Source organism: Euphorbia lathyris, chromosome 2 (assembly GCF_963576675.1).
Source record: "Euphorbia lathyris chromosome 2, ddEupLath1.1, whole genome shotgun sequence".
Taxonomy (NCBI): domain Eukaryota; kingdom Viridiplantae; phylum Streptophyta; class Magnoliopsida; order Malpighiales; family Euphorbiaceae; genus Euphorbia; species Euphorbia lathyris.
In genome coordinates this window covers 101,503,064-101,528,249 of record NC_088911.1, presented here as the reverse complement: position 1 = coordinate 101,528,249, position 25,186 = coordinate 101,503,064, and the positions used below count along the sequence as shown (strand labels likewise).

At 35.4% G+C, this 25,186-nt stretch overlaps 4 protein-coding genes across 4 annotated transcripts; 3 read left to right on the top strand and 1 right to left on the bottom strand.

The window, feature by feature from the left end:
- The first annotated feature begins 288 nt into the window (after nucleotides 1-288).
- On the top strand, nucleotides 289-1,246 carry LOC136219165 (bidirectional sugar transporter SWEET4-like). Its single transcript, XM_066006437.1, has one exon. It carries the CDS (start codon nucleotides 358-360, stop codon nucleotides 1,090-1,092), a length of 735 nt encoding a protein of 244 aa, XP_065862509.1. The 5' UTR covers nucleotides 289-357; the 3' UTR covers nucleotides 1,093-1,246.
- A 4,939-nt stretch (nucleotides 1,247-6,185) lies between these two features.
- LOC136219162 (F-box/kelch-repeat protein At3g06240-like) lies at nucleotides 6,186-7,402 on the top strand. Its single transcript, XM_066006435.1, has one exon. It carries the CDS (start codon nucleotides 6,198-6,200, stop codon nucleotides 7,236-7,238), a length of 1,041 nt encoding a protein of 346 aa, XP_065862507.1. The 5' UTR covers nucleotides 6,186-6,197; the 3' UTR covers nucleotides 7,239-7,402.
- Nucleotides 7,403-11,030: 3,628 nt separating this feature from the next.
- LOC136219163 (probable cytokinin riboside 5'-monophosphate phosphoribohydrolase LOGL10) lies at nucleotides 11,031-13,489 on the bottom strand. Its single transcript, XM_066006436.1, has 4 exons — nucleotides 13,085-13,489; nucleotides 11,946-12,074; nucleotides 11,642-11,826; nucleotides 11,031-11,556 (listed from the first exon to the last, which is right to left on the bottom strand). The coding sequence occupies exons 1-4, from the start codon at nucleotides 13,286-13,288 to the stop codon at nucleotides 11,175-11,177; spliced, it is 900 nt and encodes a 299-aa protein (XP_065862508.1). The 5' UTR covers nucleotides 13,289-13,489; the 3' UTR covers nucleotides 11,031-11,174.
- Nucleotides 13,490-20,673: 7,184 nt separating this feature from the next.
- LOC136219161 (small ribosomal subunit protein eS8-like) lies at nucleotides 20,674-23,231 on the top strand. Its single transcript, XM_066006434.1, has 5 exons — nucleotides 20,674-20,829; nucleotides 20,975-21,047; nucleotides 21,520-21,850; nucleotides 22,282-22,466; nucleotides 22,959-23,231. Exons 1-5 carry the CDS (start codon nucleotides 20,826-20,828, stop codon nucleotides 23,035-23,037), a joined length of 672 nt encoding a protein of 223 aa, XP_065862506.1. The 5' UTR covers nucleotides 20,674-20,825; the 3' UTR covers nucleotides 23,038-23,231.
- Nucleotides 23,232-25,186: the final 1,955 nt, after the last annotated feature.

The following is a 25,186-nucleotide window of genomic DNA, read 5'->3' as shown; positions in this document are numbered from 1 at the left end:
AATAATTTTTTGAATTCATAAAATTATTGGCTCATATATATAGGTGTCATATATTATTATTATTATTATTAGTATTATTCAGTGATGGTATTCAATAGAAAGTAAAAGTGAGTATATTATTATTATCAGTTCTGGTTACATTATCCAAACTGATTAAACTTGGATTGGATAATTAAACCGGTCCAATTAAGTCTTTGGGGAATAAGACTATAATTTAATATTAATATATACGTGTCATCTATACTATTCCCATGAAACCACAAATCATAGTATATATATATAGCTTTATAATCGAGTTTCATCCATATATATCATCAATTAATCAATCTCTCTCGAAAAACAAAGAGGATAAGATCAATGGTGAGTGCTGAAGCGGCTCGAAATGCGGTGGGCATTATCGGCAATGTGATCTCATTCTTCCTATTTCTCTCCCCACTTCCAACATTCTACCGCATAATCAAAAACAAAGACACCCAAGAATTCCAGTTCTACCCTTACGTAGCCACCGTCCTCAACTGCATGTTCTGGGTCTTCTACGGCCTACCCTTCGTCACTAAAGACAACATCCTAGTCGTCACCATAAACGGCGTCGGTTTAGGACTAGAATTAATCTACCTAGCCATATTCTGCTTCTACGACAAACAGAACAAGGGGAGAAAAAGAGTGGCGATCGGACTCACAGGTGAAGTTATTTTCACAGCGGTAATTGTAACCATAACGATGCTGGCTTTTCACACGCACGGTAAAAGGAGTCTTTTCGTGGGTGTTTTTTGCGACGCTTTTAATATTCTCATGTATAGTTCGCCGCTTCTTATAATGAAGAAAGTAATTAAAACGAGGAGCGTGGAATACATGCCGCTGTTTTTATCGCTGGCGAACTTTGCGAATGGGTGTATTTGGACGGCTTATGCGCTGATAAAGCTGGATGTGTTTATATTGATAAGTAATGGGGTGGGAGCGCTGGCTGGGGCGGCGCAGCTTATACTTTATGCTTGTTATTATAAATCTACTCCGGTGAAAGAGGACCTGGAGCTGGACCCCGTCAAGCCAGGCGCCGAGATTCAGCTTCAGAAGGCAAAAGATATAGTCTAGTTTTAGTTTGATTAATTATGTTTAGGGATAGTGATTAGGTAGGTGGTGGATTGATTTAAGTTTCTGAATCCAAGTTGGAAGATTCAGAATCATTCTATCACTTTGTACTTTTATTTGGTTCAGTTTTGAAATTATTTCTCTTTTTCTTGTTTTAGTTGAAATTATTAATATCGAGTCTTATAAATAAAATGTTTATAAATAAAAAATGAAATATTAATAACGTATAATTATGCTTCAAACGATCACAGCAAATAGAATTATTTTCATCAAAAATTAAAGGTCCGTTTGTTTTATCTATTGTTTGTTGTTATGGTTTGCTGCTGTTGGAAAATGCTGTTTTTACAAATAGTAAAATTCTCTGATTTTGTAAAAAGCTATTTTGTAAAAGCCAGCTCCCTAATTAAATACATAAAACTTTCTTTTTCGAAGTAAAAAAATAAACAGAGACATAAAAATGAGCAATCAAGCACTTCCTAAGTATCCTAATAGTTGTTTAATGTTGCATTTAACTAATTGATTAGTGTTATTAAAATTATGATTAATTGTTTATATTAATATATAAAAAAACTAATATTTACATATTTTAAATCAATATTATAAAAATAAAAATTATAATACATAAATTAATAAAAATAATCTAAATAATAAAATAATTTTTGAAACCTTGTTAGTAAGTATTTTTTTAGGGAAAATTACACCGAAATTCATATTTTAGAAACTATTTATAATTATGTCAAGTTATAATTTTGAATTATGTCAAACTAGTAAAATCAGTACTTTTAATATATTTTAAGGATTAGAATTTATAAATTAGAAGTCTAGAATATATTTTGTAGGGTTTATGATTTATGAATTGAAGTCTAAAATTTTTAAATTATGATTTAAAATCACAGTATATTTAGAATAATAACATATTAAAAATTAATTTTAGTGATGACTTAGTTGTAATTTTGTAATTAATTATGATATTCATGTAATTGACCCTATTTTTTATCCTAAGGTGATTGGGGTTTTGGTTTTACGATATAGCTTGGTATGGTTACAATCTCTTAATCTCTCTAATGTCTTGGTCAGAATGAATACGAAAGGGATTGTGGATAACTTATTTTCATCTCGCGTAGACTTGACAGAGTATGAAAGGATTGCCCAAGATTGTAAAGGAATACTGCAACAAAGGTCGGACTTTAAAGTGACGCATTGTTTGCTCGTCATATTCAATGCTAGTTTATTTATTTATTTTTATTGCTCCTCTCTGATTTGAGGCTGTTTTATGTAAAGATTCAATTCTTGATTTTTAAAATAAAGTTGTCCTCGCTTTCAAAAAAAAATTAAATGAAAGGCGAGAAGCTAGAAAACTAAGTGGACTGATAGAACCCAAAGTAAATTGGCAGACTCCAAATCTGCAAAGAAACTAGGCCCGATATTATTAATAGTAAAATGTAAATAAAATACAAGGAAAGACAATCAGAGAAAAGAATTAAGAGAAATGGAATTGCTCAAGTTCCAAGGAATCCTTAATGACAAGCCTATCACAGAAAGGGGGTTGAGAGAACCACCAGTTGAAAGATGTAGAATTAAGGCCGAACTTAATAAGAGTGTCGGCCACTCGATTGCCTTCTCGAAAGATATGCGTACAAACAAGGTCCATATTGCTAAGAAAATTTAGACACCGTAGCCAATCTTGTTTAATGATCCAAGAAATTAAAAAGGATCTCCTACAGAAAAGATCTACAACCAACATAGAATCACATTCTAGCCAAATTTTGTGCCAACCATTTGCCCAAGCAAGCGAAATAGCATGCATAGCAGCAATAGTCTTGCCATATATGCATTAGCCGAGGGAAGGTGAAAAGAAAAGGCACTTTTAGTAAACCCGCGATAATTACGAAAAGTGCCCCATGCACCCGCTCTTTCAGGAGAACCAGCCGTAGCCCCGTCTGTGTTGATCTTCAGCCATCCCGCGGGTGGTTTTTTCCAGTGAACGACTTACAGCCGAGGAGCTCGTCGGAGCCGAGGTTGTAACTCCAATTGGCATAAAACCGACCACTCTCCCCAAGAATTGGACATGATGCTTGTGTTACAACTATTAGCCTCACGAAGTAATTTCCATAGTTCCCGTAGGGAATAATGGATATTAGGTGCAGTATTATCAAAAATGGCTTGATTGTGAGTTGACAAAATAAGCCAAACCGTGCTGACTATGGCAGAAGCCCATAGTGCTGAGATTTGAGGGCCAAAATTCACCTCAATAGATTGAAGAATAAGGTTGAGAAAAGAAGTGCTAGTGTTAATTGTCCGGCCAAATAAAGCTGACACAGCACGCCACAATTGTGTTGCAAACGGACACCTAACAAAAATGTGATTAAGGTCCTCAAAAGAGTTAAGACATAACACACATGTAGACGCCCCAGAAAGTCCACAAGCACATATTTGATCATAAGTTGGTAATTTATCATGAAAAGCCCGCCAACAGAGAAAAGAGCGTGAGAGCAGGATATAATTAAGGTTCCCAAAGAAAGGAGCACCAACTCTAATTATGTCGGGTTTCCTGCAAAGCAGAATATAACCTCTTCACCGTGAATCTACCATCAGAAGCCACTTGCCAAAAACAACAATCTTCATCAGACATGCTTCTGTCAATCAGCGAAATATTATGTCTCACCGCTGCTGAATTAATTGGCAGATTGGTCCAAGTATTACCTATTAAGAAGTCATCAATACGAGCTGTTAGATTCTTCTGATCACACTTTCAAAACAAATAAAATAATTAAAAATAATAATTTATTGAACGGAATAAAACTTTGTTCTTTTGACAATAATATTATAGAAAAAGAAGTAACGTTAAAAAAATAAATGTGTTTTTATGAAAATAAAAAGTATAATTTTATCAATACCTAATAAATACAAATGGTAGTTCACAGAAAACTCCAAAAATGAGATTTTGGTGAAAAACTTCAAAATGATTAAAAAAAATTAAAAAGCTAAAAGTTGATGTTGTATAAACCAAATCAAACACCATATTTTCTGTAGTTTGAAATGAAACACTAAACACTACTCTGAAAAGCCGAAACAAACACCTCGTAGTCATACTTCTAGTTCTAGATGAAACAAGAGATAAGAGCATCTCCAAGAGACTTTAATCTAAAAATAATATAAATAATTTATTCTTAGTGATTTGAGGGGTGACTAATACATATCATCTCCAACACTAGTTTTCATATTTATTTCTTATTTCTTAATTTATGATTAAAATTAGTAAGTATTGTTATATTTAATAGGGCTAATTATAAATCTAACCCAATTAAGATGGGTCATTTACATATCTAACCCACTTTGCTTCCATCTTACCAAATTAGACAATTTCATCCATTTTGGACAAAATTACCCTTAGTTCTATTGATCGATGGATCTGCTCCTGCTTCTTCTTCTTCCGCTTCATCTTCCGCTTCATCATCATCATCTTCTTCTTCTTCTTCTTCTTCGGTTCTTCTTTTTCGATTTCTGATATCAATCGTTAGCGATTTTTGAGATTTTTGAAGTATTATGTTCAATTTCCCGTAGAAATGGTATGTTTTTAGCTTATACGCCTGCTTTTCTCGTTGATCTTGCCTCTTTCTTCATCTCTAATAGTGTCTTTTCAATTTTCTACATTTTCCTCCATTGTTGTCGCATGTGTGACGAAATTTGTCGCAGTTCGTCACAAATGCGACAACAGTTGTCGCATTTCGTCGCAAATGCGACAACACTTGCCGCAGATGCGACAACTCTTGTCGCATTTGTGATGAATTCGTCACATCTGCGACAAGAGTTGTCGCATTTGCGGCGAAATGCGATAACTGTTGTCGCATTTGTGATGAAATGCGACAAATTTCATCACAAATGCGACAACAATGGAGAAAAATAGTGGAAAATTGTGAAAATTGAAACATAGCATTATAGATGAAGAAAGAGGCAAGACCAGCGAGAAAAGCAGACGTATAAGCTAAAAACATACCATTTCTACGGGAAATTGAACATAATACTTCAAAAATCGCTAACGATTGATATCAGAAATCGATCTATTGATCAATAGAACTAAGGGTAATTTTGTCCAAAGTGGATAAAATAGTCTAATTTGGTAAAATGGAAGCAAAGTGGATTAGAAATATAAATGACCGCTCTTAGTTGGGCTAGATTTGTAATTAGCCCTATTTAATAATAGTGAGAGTAAAGTTGGTTTTTAACTCTCTTCTTAAATTTTAACTTAGAAATCCAACTGTTATTGAATTGCCATACCAGAACTTCCAAATAAGTTTATCGATAAACTTAGGCAATTTCATATATTTTTAGTTGATTATTACTAATTATATTAGTAACACAGTAAAAAATTACACATTAACAAAAAAATTATGATTAACTTATATATGGTAGACTTTTTTTTTTTGAAATCTTATATATGGTAGACTTAGTTGTTAAAATTTTAACAAGTTTTATGTAACGGTGTTAATGACACATTAAATATCTTAAACTGAATTGATGTTTGGAAGCAATATAACAGTTAAACTAGTTTTTTTAAATTTTCGATAACGTATGGATAAAATTGATCTAGTAGAATTAAATTTGAACAATGTTAAGGATAAAAAATGTTAGGGTCAAATTTAGCTTTTATTCCTTGTTATTATTATTGATCCGATTCCTGTTAGGTATCTTAAAGTTTTACCAAAACTATTAATCTATCAAGATGATAAATTGCAAATTTTCATGAAAATTTGTATTGGAATTTACATATTACCTAGCAATAAATGCTAAGTTTTTGAATGAACAGGTAATCAAACCCCCAAACTTAACAAGATATCAGCACTTTACCATTGGACCCAAACCATGTTGTCAACATGGTCAACATGAGATTTCAATATCTCTGTCATGGAGATTTTGTTTTATCCCTAAACAAATCTTAGGGAGTTTCTCTTACTACGAGACTGGTTCAATTTCAATTACGAGTCTAGACTCTAGAGACCAAATCAATTCATATTTATGATTCAAACTATGAAACAGTCAACAGAACTATATGTATAAATATAATCAATTTGTTTAAATTTCATTGTAGAGTTCAAACAGAAAGATTAATGATGCCTAAGTTACCAGATGAGCTGACTGTAGAAATAATCTCAAGGCTACCAGTGAAGTCTCTCATACGATTCAAATGCGTATGCAAAACATGGCAATCCATAATCTCCCATCCCAAATTCGCCAAGCTTCAACTTACTCGATCGAACTGCCTCAATCACAGACTCCTCCTCACCACCTGCCCGCCCCAATCTGTCGATTATGAAGCATTTGCAGTAAGGAAGCTTACATATCCAGTAATTGCATCAGGAGGTTCTCAGGATTCTTATGTTCAAATTCTAGGATCTTGTGATGGCCTAGTTTGTTTATTTGATGACAATATGATCATGTTCATATGGAATCCGACCACCGGAGACTGCAGACCACTTCCAAATCCTAATGCTGATTTCTGTGGTGTTCTCCTCCATGGAATCGGTTATAATTACTCTACCGATGATTATGGAATAGTATTTGCTAGTCATTCTACTGCTAATGGAATCATAATCGAACTCTATACTCTAAAAACCAGAATCTGGAGAAGAATTCAAGACACTGATCATTTGATTCTGGAAACGTTCAAATTAGGATCAGGTATTTCTTGGAATGGAGATCTATATTGGTTGTCTATAAAAGAAAGTGGTGTTAGCAGAGTTTATACAGTTATCTGTTTTGATATGGTTGAGGAGAAGTTCAAGGAAATCCTGCCGTTACCAGACATGGATCCGGATATCGTGAGTGTAAATTTGGGGATGTCAGAGAGCTGCTTGTGTTTATTTAGCGAACACGAAGAGAGCAGCTTTGAAGGTTTCATTCTGAACATAAATGGCAATCAAGTGTCTTACCATAGATTGTTCAGATACCCACATCATACATTTACTGGTTATGGCAACAAAGCTCTATGCTTGACTAAGAATGGACAAGTTGTTATGGATTCTGATGGATGGGAAATTTATTTATACCATCCCAAAACAGGCATTTTCAATACGAGTTTCTGGGTACACCATGATACTGAATCTCAATCAGAAATATACCAAGAAAGTCTAGTTTCACCCAATTGTTAATTGTTGTTCTCAAATAGATTCTTTTTGTTTTCGCTTTTACTTTGCAAATCGGATTCTAGGGAATTGCTTATAGCAAATAATCAAAATTTATGTATGTAAAGCTGTAAACTTCAAACATATGCCAACTGGTAAATCTGCACAACATTTTAGCCCCGTTTCCATAATCTAAGATATGCAATTTGTTTTAGCCACATGATTTTGACTTACCAAATTGGGATCTGCCAGTTGAGCCACTCCATTAGGTAATGCCTCTGTGATCCATTGCTTCATGCTCATTCCTTCATTGAACATCTCATCTGTAGGCTTCTTTCCCGTAAAAGTTTCCATCAAGAAAATGCCATAACTATACATATCGCCTCTCATAGAAACAAGTCCTCCTAATCTGTACTCTACATCAAAATTTCTTTGAATCAGAATTTATAGAACAAGTTTTACAGGAAATCAAATATCACCTGGTGCCATGTATCCAACGGTAGCAAGCATTGCGGTATGTATGAAGGATTGATCTTCACTAAGGAGTTTTGCTATGCCAAAATAACTTACATGTGCAACCATATCCTCATCTAATAGAATATTGATGGACTTTAAATCGCAATGGACTACAGGTTCTGATGAACCATGATGAAGATATTCGACCGCGGATGCAACATCTATCATTATGATCAATCTCTGCAGGATGTCCAGAAAGTAGTTATGAGTATACAGACACTTCTCGAGGCTCGAATTGGGCATGAATTCCAGGACTAAAGTTTTGAACTCAATGCTGAAAGAACTAGTGATTACTTTAACAAGATTTCTATGGCGAATGTTGCACAATACTTCACACTCTACATCAAAACTCTTGAATGAGCCTTCTACTTGCAAACTGTAAACCTTGACTGCAACCAACATCCCATTCGAAAGAGTCCATTTCTATCCGAAACCAAAACTACCACTCCCATGCAACTTCATCTCATTAAAACTATTTGTTGCTTGCTTAAGCTCATGGAAATTCTTTCTGATAGAAACCAAACATAGAACTGATGTAGAAATACTGATATATTGAAATATATAAAGAACACAAGATGAGCAAATGATAAAAATGGATAGAGCCAAGACCCTAACCCCACAGGAAAAACCTCCCTCTCTACTTAGTAGAGCCTCTGCAACAGCTGTCCCAAAGATTCCCAAAAAACCCCTTTCCTTCTCTATAACTATTCCTTATATACTAATGACTCCTACCCTAAATAATAATGCCTCACACCCTAAATACCCCTGTCCTCTACATCTCACCCTTCCAGAAATTTCCTACTAATGGACTAGGCTATTCTCTATCACTTTCCCATGTTGCTAGAGGTAGCAAATGTCCTTGCTGAGTTAGCAATCTTGTTCTCATTTTACAATACCAGACAACAATGGCATGTGTCAAAAGTGTTGATCCAGTCACCACCAACACTACTATTGGCTTCTGTAATTTGCTATGATATCATTTGCCGCTTTTCGTAGGTATACTGCCTGTGATTCCACCAGCAGAAATGTGGAAAAATTGAAGGGAAGAAGACAGATTTCCTACAGAAATTGGAATACTAGTGTTCAAGGGATTGTAACCGAGATCTAAACATGTCAAGTCTTTGCAATTTGTTAAGGAGGAGAGCAAACTCAATCCAGAAGACAAAGATTGGCTAGTAAGCTGATTTTGAAACAAATTGAGAAGTTGAAGTTGTCTTAAATTACCAAGATCATCAGGGATAAAGTCATGGAAGGAGTTTGAAGATAGGTCTAAATAAGTGAGCCTAGTAGAGGCATTAGCAAGTGCAATGGGAATAGGACCACCGAAGTTATTTTGTGCAATGAGAAGTGTCTTAAGATTAGGAGGATGGAGAGGGAAGCTTGAAGGAAGATTGCCTGAGAGATGATTGCCAACTAAACTCAATCTTATCAATGTTGAGCCATTAAAAATGGTGGAGGGAAATACTCCATCAAGATTGTTCACTCCAACATGTAGTTCTTCTAAGTAAGCAAGGTTACCCATTTCTGATGGAATGCTACCTGCCACAGTTCATCTCTCTGTCACTTTATTTGACAAAACTAAGACAATAAAAAAAAAAAAAAATTCCTAGAGCAACAAAAAATAAGAATTTCATATGACGAAGTCTGGTATACGATAGCATTTTCCGACAAGTCCAAATACGTTAGCCTGGTAAGATTTCCAATAGATGAAGGAATATGACCAGTTAGAGAGCTTCTTTCCAGGCTTAATATCTCCAAATTTATGAGATTCTCAATGGACTTGGGAATTTCAGTACCTTCCGAATAAAGAATGATTATTATTGTTGTAATCAATTGCTTTGGTTATAGCATCTAACTACAAGCATATATTTAATTTTGAATAGAAATAAGTATATATCACGATATACATACCAGTGAAGTTGCTAAAGCCAAGATATAATTCTCGAAGCAGGGTCAGATTTCCAAAATCCCTATATAAACCTCCTTCAAAACTATTGAAAGACAAAGTTACAATTTGTAATCGCTTGCATGCAAACATGGTAGAAGGAATTGGACCATGGAATAGGTTCGAACTACTCTACAACCCTTCTAAAACAGGGAGATGACTAAATATATTAGGTAGAAGGTGGCCTGTCAGGTTATTTGTCCCAAAATCCAATATTCGAAGTTCAGACATGTTTTTTACGAAGCTAGGTATGGAACCCGATAAACTATTACCACTGATATCAATTTCCTGCAACGAAGAAATGTTAAGATACTAGAGGTTAAAGGACCAGAAAAATTGTCGGTATTACAGTAAAATATTCTCAGCTGGTCAAGATTTCCAATCCATGATGGGATTTCCCCGCTGAAATGGTTACTTTGCAAGCTGAAGATTTGCATCCGGCGTAAGGTGGCAAGTTGAGCAGGCAGAGAGCCACGGAAACTGTTATTACGAACAGAAAGGGCAGTTAGGAAAGAAAGGTTTACTATATGCAGAACAATGGTGCCTTCAAGCCCCATGTTTCTGAGTATTATAGCTGTAACTCTACGGTGCCGAACTCCGCACTTGACACCAATCTAGTTGCAGGCTGGGGTTGCTGCACACCAGTTAGATGACAAAATGTTAAGAGGGCCATGAGTGACATGAGCTTTCAGGGCACGGAGTGCATCTTTATCAGTGTCAATACTTGTTATTCTGCCTTCTATTCTTACAAATAAACAGATATAATCCCCGTGAAAGGGATGATTAAGCTACACTTGTTATTCCCCATGATCCACAACTCTAACAATGAAATGTGATTTATTAGTAAATCCTATACTTCGCTCTAGTGTCGCTGTTACCAATTTCTGCATACTATGATGTGCACAAGTTTCTAAAAAGAAGAAAGAAATAAGTCAAGTTTCACTACTAATGGGGCCAATATGTACATAACTTAATATTGAGTACAATGACTCTCTGGACAAAGTGCTAGACTCAATGCAAAAGTAAAGCTTGCCTTTTTTTACCAACCCAATATGAAAGTTATGGAAATTGGCCTAAAACAGCACCCACTTCACTTCTAGACTCTGAAATCTTTGTATATGTCTAAATACGCAAAAATCAGAATCAAGATCTTGTTTAAAGAAAAGAAATGAATCTAAAACAACACAGTTGCCTCAAGTGGAGGAAACACAAAAAAGAAAAAATACTAATATCAAACAGCGGAAACTTATAAACAGTTGAACAGCAAGAACCCAAGAAGTAATAAGCGGAAACTTATTAAGCCATAAGCACGCCCAAGCAAGAACTACTCAACCAAAATGCTATGATTATTAATTAGCTCTGGTTCAATAATTCCCCTACTCTTGAATATATATTTGAATGAATAATGATGACATTTTCTAATTTCACTCCACTATTTTTCACGTGCAATTGCATTACTTTCCTTTTAAAAACAGAAAAGCCCAATCAGGTACTTATCTAAATTAGCTCTTGTCAGGTCCCATATCATGCTGGTCTACGCCATTGGAAGAATGAAGAGCATAGAAATCCGTCAAGTAGGCCAATGCCTCTGAGTTATTGTTGCATATCCTCCACAACGATGAAACCTCGCCTCTAGAGACGGTACCCCAATCCTCGCAAGTTCCAATAAAGTCCAAGAGCTTCTGATAGTATGCATCATAGTTCATCACAAGAAAAGGCACTGGGAGTTTTGATCCAATCCTTTCTAGCTGAATCAGTGCTAAAATCTCGAACATCTCATCTAGAGTACCAATTCCACCGGGAAGAGCAACCACAGCAGTCCTATCAGAACTACTATTTCTTACAGCAGCATCCACCAACCCGTGTTTTCTTGCAGAGAAAAACCTACATTTTATTTTAAATGGTTTACACAATTATCATGCCTCAAAAGCTATGCGGGTAAAAATCCATTAGCAGTTACGATATGCACCTGCACGTAAGATAAGTTTCTGATGACAGGTAAGGATGGAAATTTGATGCTGTCCATTCACCAGCTTCTCTTGCTATCTTAAATCCACCAACAGGCTTTCCAGCTTGCATTGCTCCTTTCACGGCAGCATCCATCAGTCCCGGACCAGCTCCTGTCCAAGAAGTACAGTCCAAAACTTTTGCAACCTGCTCAAAAGACCACTTAAATACTGATTAGAACCTAGGTAGGAAATACATTCCAACAATCCACAGTCTATAAAATGGTTACATGAAAGAACGAGTAAGAATGTGATGGATGCACTTGCCTCTCTACCCAAATCCATTGCTTTTAAGTAATGTGGATGATCTGGTCCCATCCTTGAAGAACCCAGATAGATAACTCCTCTTCCAAGTTTGTTTATAAGTTCATAGCATCTTCCGATTTCTTTTCTGATCTTTAAACATGACAATTACAATTCAGAAATAAGCAATCTAAATGTCCACCATAATTCTAAAGTATTTCATGAATTGAGAAGAAACAGCACACAACAGGACCAGATAACTTTTATCCTTTCAAGGAGGACTTACAAATAATGTACCTGACAATGTGACCATAAACAGTAAGTCAAGATATGATCTTACAACATGATATCCATTATGAAAAGATTTTGTTATTTAAAATGACGCTCTCCAATGGAATATTAAAAGAGTTGCCAAGGATTGAAAATAACAAATCTAGATTATTTCTGAACAGTTAGAGATCAAATTCTCTCAAATGAAATTAAGTAGCAGGCAATGTATGCAGATGGTGAAAGAGATAAGTAGCCTTGCTTCATAGTTAGTTGTTCAGTCAAAGCTTCATTGAGACAACCTTTACCTTCAAATTCACTTGCATTCAATTTTTACTATTCTCAATTGATAAACTGAGGTTACATTCATCCCATAGTAAGGGAGAAACACTTCTTAAGAATTCAAGCCCAAACATGACATCCAATCCAACATTATACTTAAGACATAAAAATGGTATTTGCATTCATCTGCTTTGAGAATATGGTACATTAGATTGAAAAAGAAAAGGAGAATCAAGTTTCATCAGCTAATACCTCCCCTCTTTGCACTTCCAAATTAGATTTTAAGCTTGCATATTAACAAAATCCTCAAGTTCCCCAGTTTTCACTTTTCAGAATGAAAGCTAATTTCTAAATCAGACTGGTTTTTTTCTATCATGTATTCTTTACTTAATCATAGCGAATGGCCTAGCTCTTTATGTATCTCCCAGACAATCTAATTCAATAATTTTCTTTCCCAGTTTAGAAGAAGCTAAAGACGTTTAACTTTTTTGTGAAAACACACGCACACACATGAAGACCAAAAGGCTATAACTCTGAAGAACAATTAAGTATTAACTGCTCAGGAATCAAAAGACAGAGAGCTCAGAAAATGAAAATGGATAGAAACCGGATACCTCATTTGGGCTTGTTCTCTCTTCAAAATCAACCAATTCACTCTTACATACTGAGATTCTTCTGTGACAAGGCTTATACTTCAAGCACCTGATATTAGTACTAACCCCTTCATTTTCTTTCAAAGATTGAAACTTTGTGCTCTTATCGTAGAAATTGCTACCCAGGACCTGAGAACTCCATGAACCCATTGATGCAAAACCCATCTTCGGATCCTCAAAAATTAAAATGTGTCAAGTGGTGCTTCTTTTGCATTAGCTGAGGGACTGTAACTCAACATCAAATGAAAAAGCTGGTGCTGAGCAACTTGCTAAAAGCGCCATTGTTCGACAAAAACTATTCCTCGTTGATTGCAAGGAGGACAGGGTAGTAAATAGAATTTCGACATGAACCACGACCTATGTTAAATTAAGTGACTGTACGTAGCCCTTTTCCCACGCAGCCTCCGAAATGGACTGAAATACTTTGCAGTGGAATCAGCACCCCGATAACTCGGGATTCAAACATATCAGTAAAAAAGTTCAAAACGTCAAAAAAAAAATCGAAATTAACCGTATGGTTGATGGTAAATTTTCAAAGTCCATTCCGATTAGGGTAGAATAAAAATTTTTTAACCTCCAACATATTAAAATGGTAAAAATGTTATCATTTTTTTTAGAAACTAGCATTAAATAGGTGCGGCCCTTACCCATGTAAGGGCGTGATAGTCTCACTCCCGTCCCTTTTTCCGAATTTAATTTTTTATTTTTTTTAATTAAATTTAATTTTGTTTAAATTTTAATTAATGTTATTTTTATTTTATTAATTTGATTATAATTTTTATTTTTGTTAAATTTGTATGTTGTAAATTTTATTTTGTTTAATTATAGTTAAATTTAGTTGTTGAAAATTTTATTTTGTTTAATTTAGTTTTGTTAAATTTGTATGTTGTAAATTTTATTTTGTTAATTATAGGTAAATTTAGTTGTTGTAAATTTTATTTTGTTTAATTTAATTTAGTTTAAATTTTTATGTTCTAAATTTTATAATGTTAATCATAGGTAAATTTAGTTGTTGTAAATTTTATTTTATTTAATTTAATTTAGTTTAAATCTTTATGTGTAGACGGAGCGGGAGACTGTGGCGGGAAAATCTATCCCGTCATCAGCTAGGCGTCTAGATATGGAGAAGGAGGAGGAGGATACACCACGTCATACGAGACGGCGTGGTCTTGATGTATCAGACCGTAGACGGAGAGGGGGCTGGGATGCAGCAGGTGCATGAGGCTTTGATAGAGCAGACTGTGTTGGATCAACCCAAGTTTGGGGGAGAGGAGGCAGATGATTCTAGAGATCGGGATCCTGGTCTTGATATTGTGGATGAGTATTTTCAGGAGAGAGCCAAGACACAGCGACGACCGGGATCTGATGGTGATGATGATGATGTGCAGCCGATCCAGGGCTCGAGCAGACAGCACAGAGGTGGTCGTTTTGCTAGTACAATTATTTATAGTTTTAGTTTTAGTATTATTTATAATTTTAGTATAGTATTTAAAATTTTAGTATTATTTATAGTAAAGTATTATTTAAAATTTTAGTATTATAGTATAGTATTATAAATAATTTTAGTATTATTTATAGTATAGTATTATTTAAAATTTTAGTATTATTTAGTATAGTATTATTTATAATTTTAGTATTATTTATAATTGAGTATTATTTATTTCAGGGACCAGTAAACATTCCAAAGCTAATGAGGACCGTAGCTGGATTGTTTCTAGGCCGGTGGATGGTGGCCCCAGTGATGGTTCCGTGATTCCTAGTTTTCTAGGACACGTTGCCTCACAGATGTTGGGAGGGGATCTTCGATCGTATCTGACATGCTATAATAGATCATTAGCATGTCAATCATTGGTGGGATGGTTACCCGGTGTGACACCCGAGGTAAGAATAATTTGGTCAATAAATTATTTTACTTATTATTTTTAACCCTAACCCTAAAAAACATTCAGTAATTGTATATTTGTCATGTTTACAGCTGTGAGATATGGTCAAAAAGACTGAGTTGTCTCACCTCTCATCCACCATGTTCAAGAACTTGGACGCGCCTCTGGTATATACGTTCGTGGAGCGGTGGCAGCCCGATACGAACTCCTTCCACATGCCGTTTGGGGAGATGACTATTCTACTGTACGATGTATGGCAGATTCTGCGTATCCCGGTGCACGGTCAGATGGTCTCCGATGCATGCAGTGCTGAGCGGATGTAGGCTATGTGTATGATGATATTCGGGGTCAATCAAGAGGAGTTGCTATCGCCATCCCGGTATTACTGGAGTGGTGGAGGTGTTTTTGCTGATGATGTGGAGAGACTTACCCACGAGAGGGAGGGTCCGGAGGATGGGACCCGAGCCACAGCTTAGATGTGGCTTATGTTAGGATCCACCTTGTTTGTCAACAAGAGTGGCGATAGGATCAGGCCGTCCCATCTCTAGGAGGTTCACGGCGGTGTTAGAGGGGCAGCTGGACTTTCTTGGGGGTCTACTACACTTGCCACGTTATATCGGCAGCTAAAGATAGCTAGTAGAAGAGAGTGCTCGGGTATTTGCGGATGTTTGACCCTCCTCTAGACGTGGATATATGAGTATTTTATGGTGTTACGACCCCATCGACTACCACTCCAGATCCCAGATGATTCTCCTCGGGCGTGCAGATGGGAGGTCGGGGTTCCAAGCAGGAAGGCCGCCCGACTCGAGACCATACGTGCACAGTTGGACCGCATGACGGCAGTCGAGGTATTATTTAAAATTTTAGTATTATTTATAGTATAGTATTAGTTATAATTTTAGTATTATTTAAAATTTTAGTATTATTTATAGTATAGTATTAGTTATAATTTTAGTATTATTTATAATTTTAGTATAGTATCATTTATAATTTTAGTATTATTTATAATTGAGTATTATTTTTTTGCAGGTGACGTGGTTGTCTTATGGTCCAGTCGCCGATGACGATCAACTACGAGTGTCCTACGCCGGTTGGATACGGTGTAGAGACATTGTTGAGCCGTATATGCCTAATCGAGTCCTATGTCAGGTCGGTTATGTTTAGCCTATCCCGGCTGAGCGTATTAGACCTGATACTGCATTCCGACCATGGAAGTCTATATCGTACAGACTTGCGCATTCATCTGTCACAATTGATGATACTTGTCGGAGATTTCCATCGACTCGTGGCGTTGATTGGAGGAGATGCCATCCAGTTGGAGCTGATCCCACTGCTTGTGATGCGGGGTACATGGAGTGGTATAGACGATATTCACATCCTCGTGTCCTTCATGCCCCTCGGGATGTGCCGCTCCAACAACGAATATGTAAGTTTATTATTATTTTGTTATTTATTATTGGTTTACATATGTTTGTTTTCTAATATTTATTTTTCTGCAGTGGGTTAGCCGTTTGTGGCGTATCACTGAACGGTCGGTCGTCGGGCGATATGATGAGGAGGGTCCACTTATTAGGAGAGATATGGATGAGTTTATGGACGAGTGGCGCCAGGTGAACTGATATATGTTGTTATTTACTAGAACTTATTGTTTTTAACACATTTTAACACTTTTGAAAATATATGTAATATTTTGTGTATATTAATTAATTTTAGTGTTAATGCTGTTAATTTTTATTTCTAAAAGGTTAATCCGCAATAAACCGTATCAAACATACACTATATTTATATTTTTTTTCCTCTCCCACCACATGGGGGTGAGGAAATCACGCATCACCTTTGTGGTGAGGCGTGAGAAAAAAAATATTAATTTCCCACCCCAAAATCTCAAAGGGTATTTTCATCCTTTCACGGGGCTATGGGTGGGAATTGAGACTATGTTTAACAACACCCAAAAAATACCAATTGCCCACCCCAAAACCTCAAAGGGTGTTTTCGTCCTTTCACAGGGCTAGGGGGTGGGAAATTGAGGCTATGTTTAACAACACCATAAAAAAACATATGATATATATATTTATGTTTTTAAAGAAAAGAATGTCAATTAATCAATCAAAGAATGCAGTATCCTTACAGAAAGAATTGTAAACCAAGTTGGCAACTGAAAAGAAACAAACTCAGAGCTATTGGAAATCGGTTGCTTTGCCATTACATGAGCAACCTCATTTGCCGTCCGAAGGATAAATGACACTTTAATATCATGTCTACCACTAATACTCGTTTTACACTCTTGAATCATCATTCCAAATTTCGAATGATCAACCCGAACAACATTAAAACCACCCGCCACCTGCTGAGAATCAGTTTCGATAAAGACATCAACCAAATGAAGAGAGCTGATCCACTTAATAGCCCGCCTAAGAGCAACAACTTCAATAATAGCAGCCTCATAAAAACCTTCCACATAAGAGCTGCTACAAGCCAAAAAAAATTCAGCATCATCCCTTAAAACAACACCAATCCCGTGACTCCCAGCGGATTGAAATGACGCCGCATCAATGTTACACTTAACAGTACCCACCGATGGCTTCTTCCAACCCACCGACTGCACACAACTCTGCTTATAGATGGAACCAAACCTATTTTGGGACTGATTCCATTCAACCACCCAATGTTGAGTCTGAGCAACAACAAACGGAGCCGCCACAATACAAGAGTTCCAAAGCTTGTTATTTCTCTGTTGCCAAATGGTCCAGAGCACACCAACAGCTCTACATGCAGCCATCGATGACGTCGTCGAGCAGTAACGGAGAAAAGAATCATGCACTTCCTCAAGATCATCACACCTAAAATCGCAACCAGCAGCCCGCCAACAATCTTTTGCAAATTGACAGCTATAAAACAAATGCCAGTCGTGCTCAACGTCCATCTCACAAATGCAACAAGAAATCAGGATCCGAATTCTTCTACCACTAAGCCGATAACGGGTAACATATGATATATATTCTAAAATATAAAATTAAAAATGAAATATAATTACCTAGATATGGTTTAGGAAAATTTACTTCTATTTTATTGATAGCATGTTGAAAAATCTATGAATCATGAGCAGTATCTTCCCACCCAGCCAGTACAAATGTGAATAACATGTCAAAACTACAAACAACCATAATATTTCATGTAGGCACTCCTTTTCTACTAATAAGTCAAATGATCTCTTTTTTTTACACAAGCTAGTATGTGAGTTCCATCGATTGCTCCAATACAATCCTAAAATTCTATTATGTATATATAGTTTATGAAATATGATGATAAAGAAAATTAAGAATATAAACACAATAATAATTACCTTAAAATAAAGCATGTATCTCTCATCGTTAGCTATTTCAGACGGGATTGTGGAAAATGTTTAGTCTTTAGGTTTTATCAAGTCCATTGAGAATTGTATCATTACCTTTAGCACTTCATGAAAAATCCTACTAATTGTCTCACCCGAGTGTTGAAAACGTTATTGAACGACTTGATTTGAAGCTCCTTGAGCGAGTACATATAAAATACATACAAACTTTCTCCAAAATAGACATTCTATTTGATTGAACTAGTCCATAATGCATTTCAAGATCGCGACAAATATTTATCAAAGTCTTCTTATCCATTCTAAACATATTGATACACATTGTTCCATTATCTCTCATTATTTCCAGCAACCATACAATCCTTATTTGGAATGAATCCATGTGTGGTTCTTTTTTAATATATTTCAAATAATGTTGAGATAAAATCTCAACATTGTATACTACTACTCTCAACATATCATCGTCTTCATTGTCATCATCAAAAATAATTTCACGAATAACATCCATATCTATGTAAAGAAAAAAGAAAAACAACTTCATAAAAAAAATTATTATATAATATAAAAAGTCATCAATGAACTAAGGAAACTTTAGATAAATCCAAATTAATTTAAGATGAAATATAAAAGACATGAGCTCGGTTCTTTAACCTCCTCATTTCTGCTAATTTTTCGAATTAAATTTATATTGAAACCATTTAATCTTCAAATCATCATTCTTTACGGGGCGTTTGGTATTCTATTGTGATAGGGATAATGATAAAAAATATGATAGAGATAAGGATAAATGGTTGGGATAAGGATAAAAATATGATAGTCGAGAATTATTATTCAATGTTTGGTACGTGGGATAGGGATAGCGATAAAAATAATACATTTTACTATTTTAACCTTATTTAAACTACATAACATTAATTTAAAGGACAATATGGACTTTTACATCCTATTAAAATCGCAGGAGTTTATCCCACCTCCTTATACCACCCCCTCCTGGGTATAGGATTTGAGGGATAAGAAACTTATCTCTCCTCTGTCTCACTCTTCTATCTCCCAAACAAACACGGGATAACTTATCTCGTCTTTTTTATCTCTATCCCACCTTCTATATCCCTTCTAACAAACACCCCGTTAGTGTTTTATACAGTTCCCTTTGCGATTTAAGAAACAAATCCCCACAAAAAAAATGAATATCAAAACCAATTTCTATCTGTGGCAAACAAATCCAGAACCGTGGAGTTTGGGTTAAGAAATTTCGTTTCAGGATTAAGATGCAAAAATATCCCCAATATTTTGGGGTCAGGAGTAATTTTAACCCTAACATCTAAAATGGTACTCCCTCCGGTCCACAATAGAAGTCTTTTAAGGTTAATGCACACTAATTAAGAAATGTAATTAATTTTAAGTAAAAGACTTTGTTACCCTTGTAATAATTGCATCCACTAGTAACTTTATCTATTCCCAAGATAAAAAGTCAACTTAAATAGGGGTATATTTGGTAAAAGTAAATTAATGTACATAGATTTAAGCAAAATGTCATGTATTGTGGAACAAAAAAACTCTCTAGAAAGACTTCTATTTGTGGACCGGAGGGAGTATAATTTTACCCCTAATGTTAGTAGTCAAGAGCAAATTTACCTCTAACGTTGATTATTTTGGTCAATTTCAGATACTATTATAAAATACAAATATTTTTGTTCATTATTTTGCACCAATTGTATATGGATTCGTCTTAAAAAAAGATTTCATGTTTTTTATAATTTAATAATAGAATTGGAGATTGATATTTCTAAATTTGGTGGATTTTTTTGTCCAATTCGTACAGAAGATAGTAATTTTTTTTTAACATCTCAACATATGTTTGTGATTTGTTACTGATAAAATGACGCACGTGTGAAGTGTAGATGACACGATCCATGACCGATAAGACAGTTTGATGAATTATTTCTCAAATTAATCCAATTTATCAATGTTAGAGGTAAAATTACTCTTGGCTTCTAATGTTAGGGGTAAAATTTCATCCTTTTAGACGTTAGAGGTAAAATTACTCCTGATCCAAAATATTAGGGGTATTTTGTATTTTAACCCGAGTTACTATTATGGTTTTTGTATTTTGTTGTTAGAGAATAAGCAAGTTTAGGGAGCTGGTGAGATACTTGTAAAGTTCATGGAGCTAATAAAATTTTATGGACTAGTTTAGGGAGCTGAAGATATGAAATAAATAAGTTTAGGGAACTGGTGAGACACTTGTAAAATTTAGGGAGTCAATCTACTATTATGACAAGTTGAGGGAGCTGGTGACGTATTAGGCCTGTAATTGTCTAACGCTGTGGTCTTCAGCGCAGATGTGATCGACTCCGAGCTTCTACATAAACCAAAAACCCTGGTCATATCTTCTCTCTGAAAACCCTAGCCGTTTTCTGGTGCGGAGACCGGGAAGCAGAGAGAAGTTTAGAAACCTTACTCTGCAAACATGGGTAAATCTCAACTGTCTTTAGTTCCTTCTCCGATTCTTCTCTTGGATCTGTTATTCTCTCGTGCTATGATATTCTAGCGGGTTCTAGCGGATTGCTCTTATATTCTAGTGATGCTAACGTGATTTTTTTCGGAATGGGTTTGTAGGTATCTCCCGTGATTCTATGCACAAGAGGCGTGCCACTGGTGGCAAGAAGAAGGCATGGAGAAAGAAGAGAAAGTAAAGTTTCAATTCCTTCCTTTTTTATGTTTTTCGAATATAATCGTTTTGATTGAGTGTGTATATAAACTACATTTAGTTGAGTAGCTCGGTAAATAGGTAAAGAAGTGGATCTGAATGTTTCCTTGCTGTCACCCTATTGAGCTATTTAGTTAGGAGGATAGTTTTTCATGAACTTAGGAGGATCAATGTGTGTAGTTAATTGAATATGCTCTCTTTTGGGTCCTTCGTTGCTCCTCTGTTAGCCGATTATATAGCCATCTCTTTTGCTTTGGTTTGTTGTTATATGTTTTGTTTTTCTTCAAATTCACAGAACATTTTTATCATGTTTATATTGCCAACATTTGTATGTTATCTTTTAGTTTGAATATAGAGAGCTATTATTAGTTCTAAAGTTTGGGCAATTTATAATATTGTCCTGCAAATTTTAGTTTTTTGTATGTGAATATTTTTTTTCTTCCTACCCCTGAAGGTATGAGCTCGGAAGGCAGCCTGCAAATACAAAACTGTCTAGCAACAAGACAGTGAGAAGAATTAGGGTTAGAGGTGGAAATGTGAAGTGGCGGGCATTGAGGCTTGATACTGGAAACTTCTCATGGGGGAGTGAAGCTGTTACCAGGAAGACAAGACTTCTTGATGTGGTGTACAATGCATCTAACAATGAGCTTGTTCGTACTCAAACTTTGGTGAAGAGTGCTATTGTTCAAGTTGATGCAGCACCTTTCAAGCAGTGGTATCTTCAGCACTATGGAGTTGACATTGGTCGTAAGAAGAAAACCCCAGTTGCCAAGAAGGAAGGAGAGGTATACTATCTCTGCTTTGTAAATGAAGAATAATTGTATTCCTGCATGCAAGTTTGATAGTCATATTATTGCATTTATTGGGGTACTTCTTTGTAGAAGTGCTTTTTTAATCTTTCTTTAAATGAGCTTTTGACTCAGAATTTTAGATATTTCTAATTACTTGAATATTAGTCTGAGTCTTCTTGCGTATTAGAGTTTCTGGGTGCTGTGTTCTTTCAGATGAGTAGGAGTGGTCTTGGTAGCTAAGAAAATTATTGCGCTAGTTGTGCTTTTTCTGTTTCAGTTTGTGTTCTAAGAGATTATGATGTCTTGATGGAATATCTTTTCAAGTAACACCTTTTCAGTTGGAATATCTAGTATTTTAATTGCTATTGTTAAATGTTTGAAAATGATTTGTTAACTGTCATGTATTGTTTTACTTCTCTTGATAGGAAGGTGAAGCTGCTGCTGCTGTAGCTGCTACTGAGGAAGCAAAGAAGAGCAACCATGTCTTGAGAAAGCTGGAAAAGAGACAACAGGCTCGCAAGCTTGATGCCCATATTGAGGAACAATTTAGTGGTGGTCGTCTATTAGCTTGCATCTCATCACGCCCTGGCCAATGCGGTCGTGCTGATGGGTATGTATCTTCTCCTCTCCCCTTGCTTCATTGCTATATAAGGTTGAAGCATAGTGTATTTTGTCCTGAATAAATTAATATAAAAGTAATAGAACATAAATCAATTTATCTTCCTCTATCAATCTCTCTACATGAAATAAACCCCTTCAATATACATATAAGCTTAATGATCATAAAAAAAAGCATGTTTGACATCACCAATTGCTTGCATGTGCTCATTCTTTATAATAGCGCTTCTTTAGTTTACAAGTGAGATTATTTGGGTAGAACAATAAAATCATCCTTGTTCCATGTTTGAGCTCTTGTTCTGCAATGATGGTCAGTTCAGGATAATGAATTTTCTTTTTAGACTTCGTTCAAAGCTATGAGGTGGCACAAATGTTTTGCGGTGTTTTAGATTTACGCATCGTGGGATCATAAATCTACAAGTGCAAAAGGGAAGTTACTGTTTTGCATTGGTCATTCATGTGTTTGTCTCATTTGTTTTGGCAGGTATATCTTGGAGGGGAAAGAGCTGGAATTCTACATGAAGAAGCTCCAGAAGAAGAAAGGCAAGGGAGCTGCTGCCTAAAATTTTGTTACCCGAACTTCATATTCAGATCAAACTTAGCCCTCCCCGACTTATTTTGTCTTTTTCTTTCAGACTATCTTTTTTTTGTCGTAATGAGATAAGCGTTTAAACTTGTATCACCATTTAGACTTCATTAAATTCTCAACTAGAATTGTGTCATTTCAAAGTATTAATGTTATGCAGTATTTTGAGCATGTTTCAAGAGTTAGAAACTTGATGATACCTTGTGTTTATTTGTTTGCATATGATAGGACTAAATTTGTTGTTTCCTATAATCACACAACATTCGTATTCTAGCCGCTGTAAATTTGTTAGTTCACCATTTTCCGTTTGCTGTCACAAGCTACGGGGGCATATCCATTTCACAGAACAAAACCATTCCAGAAAGAAACAGTGAACAATAACCATAAAAATCGGTACTCTTCATTCATTGGCCTTTCTAACATGAACCCCAAACTGGTATTTTATTTTATTATCATTATTATTTTGTAACAGAAGAAACGTAGAAACATATGGAATAAAAAACTTAGACTAGCCTACAAGGGTTGGTAACGTTTTTGGAAAAGAGACCAGAATAGTCATCAGGAAGATGCAAGCCACTAATGGCACCCTCAGGAGCACCAGCAAAGACTACAGCACCACGACTAAAAAGAATGAGCCACATTAGCCAATAAATCAGCACAAGCAATAGCTTACCGGACAGTTAGCTGCACATAGGTTCTTAACAACTCTAATCAGTCGTCAATATCAACCTTATCATTCAAAAACTGAATAGCTTAGAAAGAATCAGATTCCAACGCAACTTTAGAGTACTCATGCTGAAGAGCTAATTGCAAACCTGTAAATATAGTCCAAAGTTGAGCAGAAACAGAGCCAATACTCTGGCAACTGCCAGTTTTCCAACAACAGTTCAAATCTCTAATAAGACCCAATCACCAATAAGACCAGAAGGGAGACAACAGGAACCATCTGTGGCTAACTTAACCCAGCCAACCAAGAAGCCTATAGCCCCACCCAATAATATATATCAACATTCAGCAGGAAGCAAAGTCTCCAAAAAACCCCACTGCCAAAAAACCAAAACCAGCAACATTGCGTGCTACCTTCCTGTAGATGGATATGATCAGCAGGAAAAGAGAGAACTTGATTGACCAAAACCTTATTAGCAATCCAAGAAAACAGAGGTACCATCCCCCACATACCACACAGGACCATTTCTAACATAATTCAGAACTTTAATGATACTACGATTTCTTCTTGATGGAAGTGTTGGTTAGCACTAAAAATATTCCTAATAGAAAATACTTGTTGCAAATATTTTGGAAACAGGAAGTTCCTCCTGACGAATTTTGGAGGTATTCAGTTCTATTTCCCATGAAATCTATTGTTTGAGAAGAATCAAATAAGAAGATCCATTGTTTTTTTTTAATAAGTTAATTTGAAGAAAGTGAAAATCATGTAGAACTCTAAATGAGTCCTTAATTTCAATTAAATTTCCATCTCTAAAAAAAATACAATCAAAGCAAACACCTTGAAATTCAATTGAATTTAGAGAGAGAAATTAACAAAAAGGAGAGAGAAGGGAGAGGAAAAAGAAAAAAAATAGGGTTAAGGTGCAAAAATACCCCTAACGTTTTGGGCTAGGAGCAATTTTACCCCTAACGTCTAAAATGGTGCAATTTTACCCCTAACATTGGAAGCCAAGAGCAATTTTACCCCTAACGTTGATAAATTGGATCAATTTTAGACACTATTATAAAACACATAAATTTTTATTCATTATTCTGCACCAATTCCATAACAATTCGTTCTAAAAAAAAGAATTTCATGTTTTTTATAATTTAATAATAGAATTTGAGATTAATATTTATAAATTCGGTAGATTTTTTGAATTTTTTTGTCTAATCCGTACAAAAAGACAGTATATTTTTTTATTTTTTTCACATCCTAACAAATGTTTGTGATTTGTTACTGATAAAATGACACATGTATGAAGTGTAGATAACAAGATTCATGACCGAGAAGACAGTTTGATGAATTATTTCTCAAATTGACCCAATTTATTAACGTTAGGGGTAAAATTGCTCTTGGTTTCCAACGTTAGGGGTAAAATTGCACCATTTTAGACGTTAGGGGTAAAATTGCTCCT